The sequence below is a fragment of the Poecilia reticulata genome, linkage group LG17 (genome assembly GCF_000633615.1).
Source record: "Poecilia reticulata strain Guanapo linkage group LG17, Guppy_female_1.0+MT, whole genome shotgun sequence".
Classification (NCBI taxonomy): domain Eukaryota; kingdom Metazoa; phylum Chordata; class Actinopteri; order Cyprinodontiformes; family Poeciliidae; genus Poecilia; species Poecilia reticulata.
This window is the reverse complement of record NC_024347.1, coordinates 13899671-13913265: the sequence shown is the minus strand read 5'-3', so window position 1 is coordinate 13913265 and position 13595 is coordinate 13899671. Positions and strand designations below refer to the sequence as shown.

Sequence of the window (13595 nt, the reverse complement as noted above, 5' to 3'; positions counted from 1 at the left end):
CCTGCCAGTCTTAGTTTTTCTTTTTTTTTTTTTTTGTATATATATGTCATAGTGAGCATTGCTTTTACACAAGAGATTTAACGTCTAAAATACCTTTTTTTTCTTAATTTTTGAATCAGATCTTCTTATTTTTTTCAAATGTTGAATCAATTACAGTAAAATGTCTGCTTAAATTCACCAAAGAGCCAGGAAATTGATATGCTTTCATCTCACTCAGTTGAAAGCGTTGTGAACCTCTGACCTAATGAATTTGTGAGAATTTTCCAGAAAACTCTGTCTGCATTTTTGAAGTGATTTTTCTCTCGATTAATGGCGTGCAAAGCCATACAGCCTTTTCCCACCCAAAAGTACAAATAAAATCCACCCACTTCACCAGAAGTGACTGCAAATCATTCAAATACATGCATGCATGTGCATGCAAACAAAGGCGGGATATGCATATTGTTGTCGTGCTCACAGAGAGAACACAATACAAAGCTGAGCATTTAACAGCATGACAGAAGCTCTCAGGCATCCCTCCCAGCAAAGTGCCAAGGATTTGTTTCCATGTTTCTTGTCTTAACAGAAGTGAGGCAGAGATGGATGAATCACTGTGGGGTTTCGTCTCTGCTCTGTTCATAGATGATAGTGTCAAGTGATCACTGGGCCTTGAATTCAAGTCATCTCCGTTGAGGGGTACTAAAAATAGGTTTTGGAGGCTAACTACTGTTTTTCTCTCTATTTTTCTGTCTTTGCTGCAGAAACTTTGATGGACACTCGGGTGGCCACAGCAGAGCTGGGCTGGACGGCGTATCCGAACTCCGGGGTAAGTAGGCAGMTGCCAACACTTAGATTATTTGGAGTAAAGGTTTGATATTGAACTACCTCTTGTTCAGGCTGAAGTAACTTGATAGTCCGATGCGTAACTTAACACCGTGGGCGATCAGATCCACGGGCACAGGAAAATAGGCACGAAAGTAGGTGGGTTGGAGGCATAAACTTAAGTAGTTCCCAATGTAGCTCCCATTAAAGGCATAATTTTCCCTGTGTCCTGGTTTATAATGACTTAATAATATAATGGGTCTATGTAAGCCACAGCACACAGTACCTAAGTCCCTGTTAATGGAAGCTGGGGGATACTGTTGCTATAATGATACTGTAATGATACATTTATGCAGTGGAGTGGAGGTATTAGAGTGAAACTGGGGAGGAGGAGCTTTGACGATGGATATGCTCTGGGGTTTAAAGATTTAAATTGAACTTTTTTTTCAGAATTTAAGTATTTTAGTTGATGTGAATGGACTAAATATGACTAAAGAAGGGAAACGTACCCAGAATTCAAACAGTATTCATTTTTGGGGGGTTTGTTTTTATTAACTAAGTCTACAGTTAAACMGATTGCTGTCCTATTACACTAATGGAGCCTCACAGACTTTTAAGACCCAGTTTTCACAAATGTAATTCAAAACCCCAATGAAAAGCTCCATAGCCCAACATTGGTTTAAATTACAGGAACTATTGAGGATAGACAATGACTGTTTCCTGCATTTTCTGGTTCTTTGGGTCTTTATGAAGCATTTTATACCCGTGTAAAGAGACCCTTTATTGGTGCTAAACCAGATGAACGGAGCTTTGACTTCGCTTAAAGGCTGACTACTGTGGCTGCCCAGATTTTTAGTATTATTGTTTGTGTCCTCAAGGAGTACTAAGACAACTTGATTCATAAAATAACAATGCATGTGTGTGTATCTGTACRTTTGTGTGGGCAGTGATCCCTGACACATCTCATAGCTATAATTATGCAGAGTGTCAGCTTTTATTTTTATTATTCAAGGGATCTTGAGCCTGACTCTTTTATTAATTTTGTGCATTTAATTAGGAACCACTCTTTTTTTATGGAAGATAAAGTAACTTTGTAATTTAGTGTTTTTACTATGTGAAGCACTTGYATGCATTATTGAACTATTACATGCTGCTSCATATTATTAGTCACAATTCAGAGAGATATCGTAATTGTGACTGTGTGTTTAGCTTTTGATTTTTGTTGTTTAWYATTAATCCTTATGTTGTTTCCAGTTGACAAGGCCTCATCACTTTCACCTCACATGAAATGAAAGAACACAATTTTCGCCATTGATTTTTGCAGTACTGCCATGGTTAAATACCTTATATCCAGATGAATCTTTACTGACACCTACTGAGCAGAGGCCTTTTCCACTGAAGTCTGTTCAGTTCACCAGGCTYCCAGGCACACCGAGCCTTTTGTCTTTTTTTGAGCACAGTATTTTTTAAGCTGTTGCAAAGGTTAGGACCTGCTGTAGGGAGAATACACTTGTGCCGCTTCAAAAGCAGAAGAGTCTGAGAATAGCACAGTACCTTTCTGTGCAGCTTAGTGTAAGTTTGTGAAATACTGCATGCACAAGATACTTGAGATGTTTAGCTCAAAGATGCAGTTGCACTTGTATGTGCACTRACAGTCATTACGAGCATGGCATTTGTGTTAATTTGGAGTTTTTAATGAACTAATTAAATCTGTTTTCAAGTATCCAGAATAGATGAAAAATACATGTAAAGCCTTAAATATGTAACTTTGACCAAAATATTTCATGAGCAGTGCCAAAAAGTATAGGATGTTTGTTGACTTGATGAGACTATTAACTTTCAGTTTAGGATCCTAATTGACTCTTTGCACAGAAAAGAAAGATCATCTCTCCAGTAGCCAAGGCTCCCCCCCTTCTGCAGAAGTAACGCCTAGAAAAATGGTCTGGTTTTTACAATGCTAGTATAAATCTGCAATGAACTCGAAGCTGCTGCAACACCTGCATCAAAATCTATATATAAATCTCAGTTTTATATCACCATGGACTGAGATTGTGTAAACCACAAATTGGGTCCATGGTCCAAAATTTAACAAAGCTCACAGCTGACCACATGTCCAGGCYATTTGCCTTCAGGTCAGACATTTTTATGGCTGAGTTTTTGGCTACAGTGAGTCTTCCAGACATAAGAACACTGCACCATGTCTCCAGCATCGYGATAGGACTATCATTCATAAGAGTAACCCTGACTGCACCAGTGGTTATGGAGCATATGATAATGAAGAAGGACAACTGGCTCCGTATTCTTAAATTTCACCTCAGAACAACAGCTAGATGTAATATTCTAACATGAATGTGAATATGAGGTAAATCCAGCTGTAATTTTGTTGCCGTTGCTGAAMCTTGCAACTGCATTTCTTACATTTACACAAAATAACACACCAAATTAAATGCACAATAACTGTGTATGCATGTATCTGTATGTCTCAGTTTATTATTAGAATTTGTTCTTTAAGTTTTTATGTAAGAGTCTGTAGGAAGTGTTTTAGTCAGTCCATTTTTGTTGCGCAGAGCTGAAGGTAGTTTTGAAGGACCACAGATGTGGTGTGATTAATTCTGGAGGTGAAAACATGAGGACATCAGGGTCAGCTGTGCAAATGTATAATGGGCTGGCAATATGCAATTGCACACTTATGAGTTAGCATCTGCAGAAAAGGGAGATAGCTCCGGGGGCAGAAACACATGTGCTCAACCAGCAATAATATGATATGCCTTTATAATATGCATTTCTGTTTCATTTTTCCCTGCTGTTTTGTTTCTGTGGCATGAAATTATTTCCCGCTCTGTGGGGGCTTCACTCTCCCTTGTCCTTTACTTTTCTTTCCGTCTCACCTTTATAGTAAAATGTCCGCCCTTTCTTGCTTTTCTGTCACGCTGCTTCTCACCCTCTGCCATTCGCTTAGCTGTATGATTAATAAAATATGGAGTCTCAGAATGGAAAATGTCCTCTGACCTTGTTGTGCAGCCTCGTGACAAAGGAGACATGAATGGCTTGCACGCACAGTAGCTTCCTAAGAGTGCCTTTCCTCACAGTCAAYGAGACTTCTCTGAGGTTTTCAGTCTTGTTTGTGCCTAATTTAATTGGAATTATAAATCTTATCTTTACAAGGTTAATTGTTTAAAAGAAACATGTCAAGCAAAGTGGATTCAGATCAAAAACCTGTTTTAATGGTGCTATTACATATATATATATATATATTTTTTTTTTTTTTTWATTAAAAATAATCTAGTAGAAAGACATTAAATGTGTGAGGCATTGTATTTTCTTACTTGTTAAGGAAATAAATATATTATTAATGTCTGTCTAGACACCTTTTTGGATAAATTATTAAACTTCATTTATGTAACCGACTTTCTTTATTAATAATCCCTTACACCTTCAAACTTTTTATCAAGTTATAGTCCCTGACCTATTGACAATTGACAAAGCAACACAAAATTCACCTACATGAATGAGAGCTAAATAATCTTATTATAACTGTCAAGATATAATTACTTTCTCCAATCTTCCATGTCAACCATTACACACACCTGCTTTATTAGTGTTTTTTTTGTTTGTTTTGTTTTGTGTTGTTTTTTCAAAATGATTTTGTTAAACCGCATTTAAAAAGCAATGTCTGATTTCCATTGGTCAATTTTTATTTATTTGTACTTTTGTCAGTTTTAGATTACTTCAGTGATATTGGTTATATATATATATTTATGTCTTATATGTCTTATTTCTGTCTATTAAGACAGAAATTTGAATACTTAAAAACGTTTGCATTGGTCAATCACACTAAGTCTTCATTAAATAATTTAAAATGCATGATAAAACTGCAAACATAACAAAAATGTGAAGAAGTTCAAGAGGTGTGAATACTTTTGCAGGGTGCTGTAAATCAAGTCAAGCGATGAGAGTTGAAGCAATTTGTAGATTCTCCTACAGCTCACATGTCATGTTTACACTGAACTGCTGCAGGCTTCACTACCCAGCTGAGTGACCTGACAGTAAATGGGGCTTAAGAGAACCAGTAAAAGACTTTAACAATATACAGAATATCCAATTTGTAAATTCCACTGTTGAAATCTCAATAAGAAACTTGAATGAAGACAGACATCTGAAGCTTTTCTTTTAGCCACCGACAGCATTTTGGCTCCCCAGGAAGCCCCAGACTATAATCAAAGCAAGCTGTATAATTGTAATCTACTATAACTTTAAAAAGTTGTTGCTGCCTTTAAAGACAAAAGGCAGCAACTGTTAAAAGTTAAGCTATTCAAATGAGTTTTTATATTTGAACTCGTTTTAGGAAACTGAACTTAAGAGAGATGCGATGATGAATTTTAGAGATTCAATGCTAATTAATTTCATTTACTTGCTTAGGCTTATGCTATTTTGTTATGTCACTTTTTAATTTTTCAATAATTGTTCTTAAAGGTCAGTTTTCCTAGGCTAGCAGACAAAGGACTATCACTGATCCCCATATCCACCTCCCTGTGCTGTGAGCTTTTTACAGATGCCATTGCAGTGGGAGACGGGGTTGTTAAACATCCTCGTAACTTAGCTCGATAAAGGTGGCAATTGAAGTTCCTCTCATAAGTCACTGTTAGATAATATTTGTCAGTACTGATACAGAACATGGTAAGAAGTGGCAAAGAAAATCAGATTACTGAAAAATTGAATGCAGGGATGCTTGGGATTTTAGCTTATCCCACTTTTGTTATCTAATTTCCTGCTTGAGTTTTCACCATAATCTTGTTGTCTTGTGTGCAAGATGTAAACATAGACACTTTGCTGAAAGGACAATAAGAAAGATGACACGTCGAAGTGATGCAGTACTACCATCCAGGGAGGAAATCTTATAGTGTAGAAAATGAATGCAAACTGGGGGAGATAGAGGAAATTCACATGCTTTTTACCACAAAACATCTGCTTTATATATGTGATTCTGATTCCGAAGCATAACTGTTCCATMCTTTCTTTTCTTCTCTGAAAACAATATAAAATAAAAAAATAATAAATGAGAAAATCTTTATCTGTTTTTTTAAGTATTTTCTTTCTTTCTTTTTTTTTTTTTTACAAGTTCTAAATAATTTGATAAAGTTGAATAAGAAATTGTGAACAGCTCCGAGTGAACAGCTTTCACTAGGAGGGGGTTGATGAGACTGAGAGAGAAAAGAGAGAGGAAACAGTATGGAGTAAGAAGGAAAATCCGAGAAACAGGAAATAAACATTGGAGGAAATTGTGTGGAAACATATTTAGAGAAGGGTTGTAAAAAATGCAAAAGAAGAGCTTATAAGACCAAGGATATTTCAAGGAAACCCTAAAATACAGCTGTCTAGCCCAGCAACATACAGTGATGTCAGTGTGGARRAAAGCTTACGCTAACTGCTCTGACTCTGGTGGGTCACAGAGCTGAGGTGAGAGCCTTGCGGGCAGGAGCTTTCGAAGGTTAAGCAGTCAGAGGGTGGCGGTGGCAGTGAAACCACAAGCAGTGCTGCTTAGCAGGGAGAAATGCAGCAGATTACTTGAGTTATAGACAGTTTGGAGGGCGAATAAAAGGAAGAAGACGATTTTGGGGTATTGGAGAYGTAAGCGTGGCAAGCAAATCTTAAAAATTTGATCGGATACAAAAAACATAATAGAGGTTAACTTTACATTTTTGTAAATACCTGCTGCCATAGCAAATTATAAAAGTACTTGCTTATAAACAACCAGCACACAATTTTCTGCATGTATTTATTAAATAACAGTTATATAACCACTGCCTTTATTAAACATCCTCTTAGAACAAGCATCGACGGCTCGCAATCAGCGTAGGCTGTAATTAGTCTATGTTTAGATCCTCATGTTTGCTCCGAATGATCAGGCCATTTTATCGTCAGACTGCCATTTTTTTTWATATTTTCAGCAAAGGAAGCCCATATATAGATGGCAATGTGRCTGCTTTTAACAGGTTAATAATGAGCAGGTGGAATGTCTCAAAAAGACTTTTGGTGATTGCTTGAAAAATCACACCCTTGAATGCAAATGCCATGTTTTAGGACTGTGTTAAAAGAAATCTATCACAACTAACAGCGTATGGGTAAAATAAAAGTGTAGATGCACATACTGGCTATACCTCTGCAAAGCAGATAGCAGGAGTTAACTACAGTACCTAAAAAGTAGCACAAACCAGAATTYATGGTATAGACTAACATACCGTATACAATTTAGTAAAAGCAGTCATCAAAATGTATTTATTCTATGGAAATCAAATCTGGTCTGGCGGGGTTGCACTGATCCAATGTAAAAATAATACAACAACCCAAAAAATCAAACAAAGAATGGATCTAACACTGAAATAATGTTAAGTACTTCCACTTGTGTTTTCACATGTGGGCTTGTCTGTCCTCGGGCACAAATTCTGTAAGCGTTGTCGCTGATTTTCACCTCCGTATGCTTTTAGAGGAGATGCATTAATGGGTGTGCCGTGCCTACCTGCCCCCACTGTSGCCCATGCTTCCCCAGAGCTACTGTGGACCCAAGCAGGACAGGTGTCACTCAGCAGCTGAACCCTGCTAAAGAGCATGGACAAATCCATAACGCCCATCTTACCATCTGCTGGTCAAACTCAATATGCCTCAATTATTCATACCGTGAAAAACGGGGACTCTAGGGGGGCGGAAAGGAAACGCAGAAGAACTGAGGAAAATGAAAACGGGTAGAAGGCAGTGTGACAAGAAGAGGGAGCTGATTGATTGCAAATCTAATAAGTCAGAAATAGCTGGAGAAAAAAATAAATACATGACACCATGGCAGCCTTAATGGGATTTAAAAAATGTGTACTTAAAAACCGCAGATCTTTGTTCTTGTAACTAAAACACAAAAAAGCTAACTTGAAAGAACACTTTAAGCAAATAAAAAATGTAAAGCCATCCGCCTAGGATTGTTACTGAAGTAAAATCTGTCATCAATCTTGACTGTCCACACTGATTGTTTTAGCCTTTAATCTTCTTGCAAATGATTGAATCTGCTGTACTGATTTTAAAGACAAGTAAGGCTTCTGACCTATTCTATGTAAGTACGGGTTTTAACTGATCATTTGATCGTGATTTTGTCTGATTCGCTGTTGTACATCCATTATATAAGCAGTGGCTCAAAGGAGGTAAAAAAAAATACCAAAGGCAGGAGTAAATTGAGGAAAATGCAAACGAGAAAATGGTGGGTGAGCATAAAGAAGGGACTGATTTAATGTAGGTAAAAAGGGTCAAAAATGAAACATGGATAACAAAGAGACAAAGGACWGAGAGGAAGSTAGAGCCCAGGATGGGGGTGAACTCTGAACTTGTGGAGAATGAGCTGAAATGGGATGAGAGGAGAGASATGACAGTGAGTCACGGCGGCTCGGCTTGYAGCGATCAGGTGAGAAGAGGGGTTTCAGGATGTGCATGCAGACCTCAATGCGCGCAAAAATGCATATGSTCWGATGGTAGCCGCTCACATGAATGTGAATTAGTTTTAACCAGACATTAGACTTTTTCAAAGTYTTCAGAGATGAATCGCATTTRGAATGAAAGAAGGTCCGTGCATGTTTCTTGTTCTGATAGCGACACAGATATCAGATTGGTGTAGCAATGGGGGACCTGTTTTCTTCTACCTCCTTGACATGCGTGTGTGTGATTGAGCAGCTTAGCCAGACAGCTGAATTTGAGCTGAACTCGTACTTAGACGCATTTGCCCAGCATGACTATTAGAATGTTATGACAACAAATCCCTGATATTTTTTTTTTTAACCTCTACATGGTTGTGTTCACTTCAACTTGTATTCATTCTGTGTCTTTCATTGCAAAAAGTAGATTGGTCTGGGCGAGGTGTGCAGATAGTGAATCTGTTGCAATGTTGAATTCATTATGTTTTATTCCAGCTGCATCCTCCTCAGATATTAAAGATAAAAATCGTTAGAAAATCTTTTGTGTGTGTGTGTGTGTGTGTGTGTGTGTGCGTGTGTGTGTGTGTGTGTGATTCATAGCTTTAGATTCAGGTTTCTTCTCTGCAGCGCTCCCAGAGACCATCAAAAAAAGATTAAATGCTTCTTACTAAAAAGTTCCTATAATGATTTGCATACAAAGAAGCAGATTACACCCTTCACACAAGAATTACATACTACACACTAAACATACACATCTTTTAAGGCGTGCTGAGGTTAGACTAAATCTGAAAGTCAGTGTGTTAATGACGACTATACTGATTAAAAGAAAAAAAAACTGTCCTAACCAGCAACCTCTGTGAAAAAGCAAATATTTCAGTTGTTATTTATGAATCGCCTTTTGTTTTTACTCGGATTGTCTTTGGCCGATATATAAAAACAATATCCCATATAGACTACCTCATTTCTCGCATACAAGTCACGGTGTAATTGCACAATCACAACATCTCCATAGAAAAAGTTGYATTTGCAGAAAATACTTGCTCCTTTTGCTTTTCCCCTGAACTCACTTTTAGAACCATTAGCTTATACTCAAAACCAATCTCTTCTCCTGCAGAAACAACTTCTATTTAAAGAAGTGTTATTCTTAGCCAGACCATTAGCGCTAATTTGTGTTATGCTCACCGGACAAAACACACCGGAAACCCAACCGACTGATTACTGATAAGGACCGGTTGAATCCAGCCAATATTTCTGTGCATTCCAAGATTTGTATCATTATTAGTCCAGACATATTTTTTTTTCTTCTTTTGCATAATGTTTATCATACTTATGTGTTTACTGACAAAAAAAATGGAATATGCTTACAAGCTTTATCAGACTCATTATTATTTTTTTCCTGGTTTTTGCTGCTTTTCATTTTCCCTTTTTAAAATGAAATATCCAAAGGAACATATGGCTGCCTCTATTATTGATTTCCTTCCTGCATGATTTTCATTTCTTATTTGACATTRGAGAATTCTCTTGGATGGGTGGAGATAAAAGAGCATTTTTTTTGTCAAGAAGTAAATAAAAGAACAAAGTGATAGCCTTGGCAAAAAAAATAATAATCTCATCTTAATTTAGTATGAATTTGGAGGAGTATGTGGGAGTAGCTCTGGGATGTCTTTGGCTTCTTTCCACAGGAGTAATTGTGTGTCTGCCATGGTACCCACTGGAGCTGCATTTTTAGATGCCCTCTGTAGTTGACTCAAATAGAAGTAAACCTTTCATTCTTGCTCAGTCTCTCCCCACTCAGATTTTTTATTATTAGTATTATTAGATTTTTTTTTTTTCAGTTGAGGTATATTCATTAATCTGCCCTAATTATGTTGCATTTAATTCAATAATTAAATTTAATTTGTTTGTGTCTCTGTTTCCACATCAAACATCTTTGTTTGCACTCCACCACCCACTTGTGTCTGAATTCTGTTTGTAGTGATAATTAAATAATTAAATCTCCAATTTACTTCCTTCAGCCTGCAATTTTAGTGAAAGCAGAATGGAAGCCAGTCTTCGAGGGTTGTGATTATTAACCGTTCTTATGAAATMAAATCATTCAATGTCATTGGAATASGTGGGCTTTAAAGATGRCTGCTTTCAAGCAGATGGGTCAGAAATAAAAGTAAAATGATTAATAATCTTTTCGAACTTGGATGGTGTAAGAGTGTGTTGGTTGCTCATTTTTACAATTTCAGTGTTTTTTTTTGTTTTTGTTTTTGTTTTTTTTGCTGTCAGTTAATTGAGCAAAAACATTTTCCTTTAAGTAAAAACACAACTGTGCAACATTTACAGTATAAACACATTTGGATCTTCATTAAAAAAAAACATGCACACAGAATGATTTGCAGTGCTTTTCTTTAAAGCACAAAGTCTCAACATAAAATCGGTCCCTTCTTTAAACGTGTTAATGATATTTTGGGTGCGATCAGGGAGGGAGAGCTTTCATAAGACTCATTTTTCTGCATCTAGCCAGATGGGCAGAACTCTACTTGGGCTCCGACAAACTGTGTGACTGTAATTATAGAGTGGCTTGGATCTGGCAGGACCTGGAGTGTTTCAGACATCACCATTTCCTCCCCATCCATCACATTCAGCCAGGCGTAACTAGGTCTCAGATGCCCCGCAAAATAATCATTCCCATGCAACAGCCCTGACAGCAGCATTCATTCAATAACGCAGCTGATCAGAAATGATAATAGCAATCATGCCACTGCATATTTTAGAAGCTGCAGTCAGGCTTTGTGTGAGTGTGTGTGCAAGTGAATTTATGAGAGACTATGTGCATGGGTCTCAAAAGTTTCTGGGGGAAGCTGAGGGAATGAGGTGGCGGTCACTGTACGAAAGTGGACCGGATATTGTTTTATGTAACATCGACTTCAGGGAAGACACCTGGAGGTTGAAATGCAAATATTCTCATAAGTCACAGAGATTTAAACCAGCCTTTATAGAAAAGACAGCGATCTGGCTTTTGATTACTGTCAGCAGAGAGCTTTGCAAAAACTGAGAAGCAGGGGCAAAAAGAGTTCAATTCTTATCTCTTTTCATGTCCACCTTTAATCCGCTGTCCTTCCAAGACCTTGTCCTTATGAATTTTAAATGTGTGTGTGTGTGTGTGCGTGTGTGTGTGTGTGTGTCACTTTTTCCATCTTTCTTTTTCCTTTCAAAAGAGCACTCCTAAAATGAGGTTTTATTCATGCCTAATTATTTTTAAAAATATTCTGTAGAAGTACTCTCTCCCTGCATCAGCCCAATGTTAGGTTGTCATGAATATTAAATACCCTCATTGTTAAGATGTCCATCCCAAGTAAGTAAAATGAAAAACATTCTTGGACAAGGCTCCACCCCCATTTTAGTTTTACTCTGATGGATGACGAAGGGACAGTTTTTTTGTTTTTTTTAAGAATTGAAGCATTTGAGGCATTGAGCATTAATCGGAGAAGCAATTAATCTGCTGTCATTCTGGAAGAGCTTTAGAGATCCACAATTGAGCAGAAGAATATATTGTGGGGACAACGATAAGTCATGCACTACACAAAAATATATTTTATGGAAGAGTTGCTAAAAGGAAGTCAATGTTGAAAGAAAGCCAAAAATGCCCTTTTGTGGTGTAGTCACAAGCCATCCTGAGGAAGCAGCAAACATATGACCAACAGTTAACTAGGTAGCAAACATGCAAAGCAACGTCTCTTGTGAAAAGATAAAATTACTATAAACTCCGTCCCCACATAATGTTCGGTACCAGCGTTATGCTGTAGCAACCCTTCTCTTCAGTAGGGACAGCGAAGCTGAAACTAAATCCAGGACAAAGACTCACAAATGGGGCAGAGTTTCAACTTGTAGCAAGACAACTGCCCTAAACATAGAGCCAGAGCTAAAACTGAACAGGTCAGATCAAAGCAGATGTATGTTAGAATGACACAGCGATAGTCAAGATTCTCCTTTGCTTCCAGACGTGACAGTTGATATTGATAGGTGCTCTTCGGTAGCTTGACTGAGTCTGAGTTGTTTTACAAGACATATAGATAAAAAAATGAATAACAATCTGCAGCTAGTAAAGACACACCCTAAAGGGCCTGCAGAGGTTATTGCAGTGAAATATGGTTTTATAAAGTATTTACTCAGTGAACTATAAAGGTTTAATTCTCAAATCATTTGAAGAGCTATGCAGTCTTGTCCTTCCACTTCATAATTGTGCAGTATTTTCTGTTGGTCTATCACGTATTAAGGTTCAGAAAATACACTAAAGTTTGCGGCTGAACCATGGCAAAATATGAAAACGTTTGAGGCGTGTAGGTGTTTTTGCAAAGCACCGAGTCCAGGTATTCTGTAGTGAGCATGTTGAAAAGAAAAATCTTGCCTTGCATTTATATGCTTTTGAAGGCTGAGGTCAAAGTTGTAAACTGCATCAGGGAACATAGTCGGTGCAGTGGTTGGTCATTTTTGACTACTCAATACATCTCCTTTTTACAAGGCCTGCTGTAAAAGCACATCATCACGCTGGCACAGTTGCCTGGCCATTCAACAAACATTTTCCAGACACTCTTGTGCTCTTGTTTAGAATGGCATTTCACAGACCTTTTTTCAGCAGAAGCGCTTTAAATGTGGAAGTACTCTGAGCTGCTCATTGCCCATCTGTGTTCAGTTTGCCTGAGCTTGTAGCTGAATTAACTGGCGCTGACGGATTTGAAAAGCAGTACTGGACTGCGACTCCACTGAGCTTCAGATAGCAGACAGGAGGTTAAAGATCAGCAAAGTAGATGCTTCGCTATTCAGGCTTCCCTGTCGAGTGAATTAGCTGAGACTGAATGATGAGCTGAAAGTTGTCAAGCCCTGTCTATATGTTTGTGTATTTAAGGTACAAACAGACAATCCTTGACTGTGCATGTTGACTGGCTTTATCACTGAAGATCGTTTTACAATTAAAGGTATACTTAAAAGTGTTACTTAATAAATGTGTTCAAACAAATAGAGCGAGATGTATTCTCACAAACAAAACCGTTTGGCTTGTAATTAAGACTGTCATTGAACACCCATAGCATGAATAGGTTTTTGCCCTGGTTTCACATTTCTTTAGTTATGATTTTTTTTTCAAACCTACATGTTGCACATTATACAATATATTCCAATACAACTTGAATTAATACAGAAAGCAGTTTTCAAATGACATAGTTTATCAAGRGAAAAAAGACTATGCCCCTAAGTAAAAAGGAATCGCCTCCTTAGCCTGTTTGTAGTTCTGTTTGCAGCAGACTTGGCTGACTTGGCCAAAAACTTTCACTTTGTTACATTTCTTTATTATTATTATAA

General features: G+C 37.5%; 1 protein-coding gene across 1 annotated transcript in view; it reads left to right on the top strand.

Moving 5' to 3' along the window:
- Nucleotides 1-13595, top strand: part of ephb1 (EPH receptor B1) — a 171313-nt gene that overhangs the window by 60005 nt on the left and 97713 nt on the right. Inside the window, exon 2 of the mRNA XM_017309876.1 lies at nt 741-805. Coding sequence (XP_017165365.1) covers nt 741-805 — 65 coding nt within the window. The remainder of the gene's footprint in view (nt 1-740; nt 806-13595) is intronic.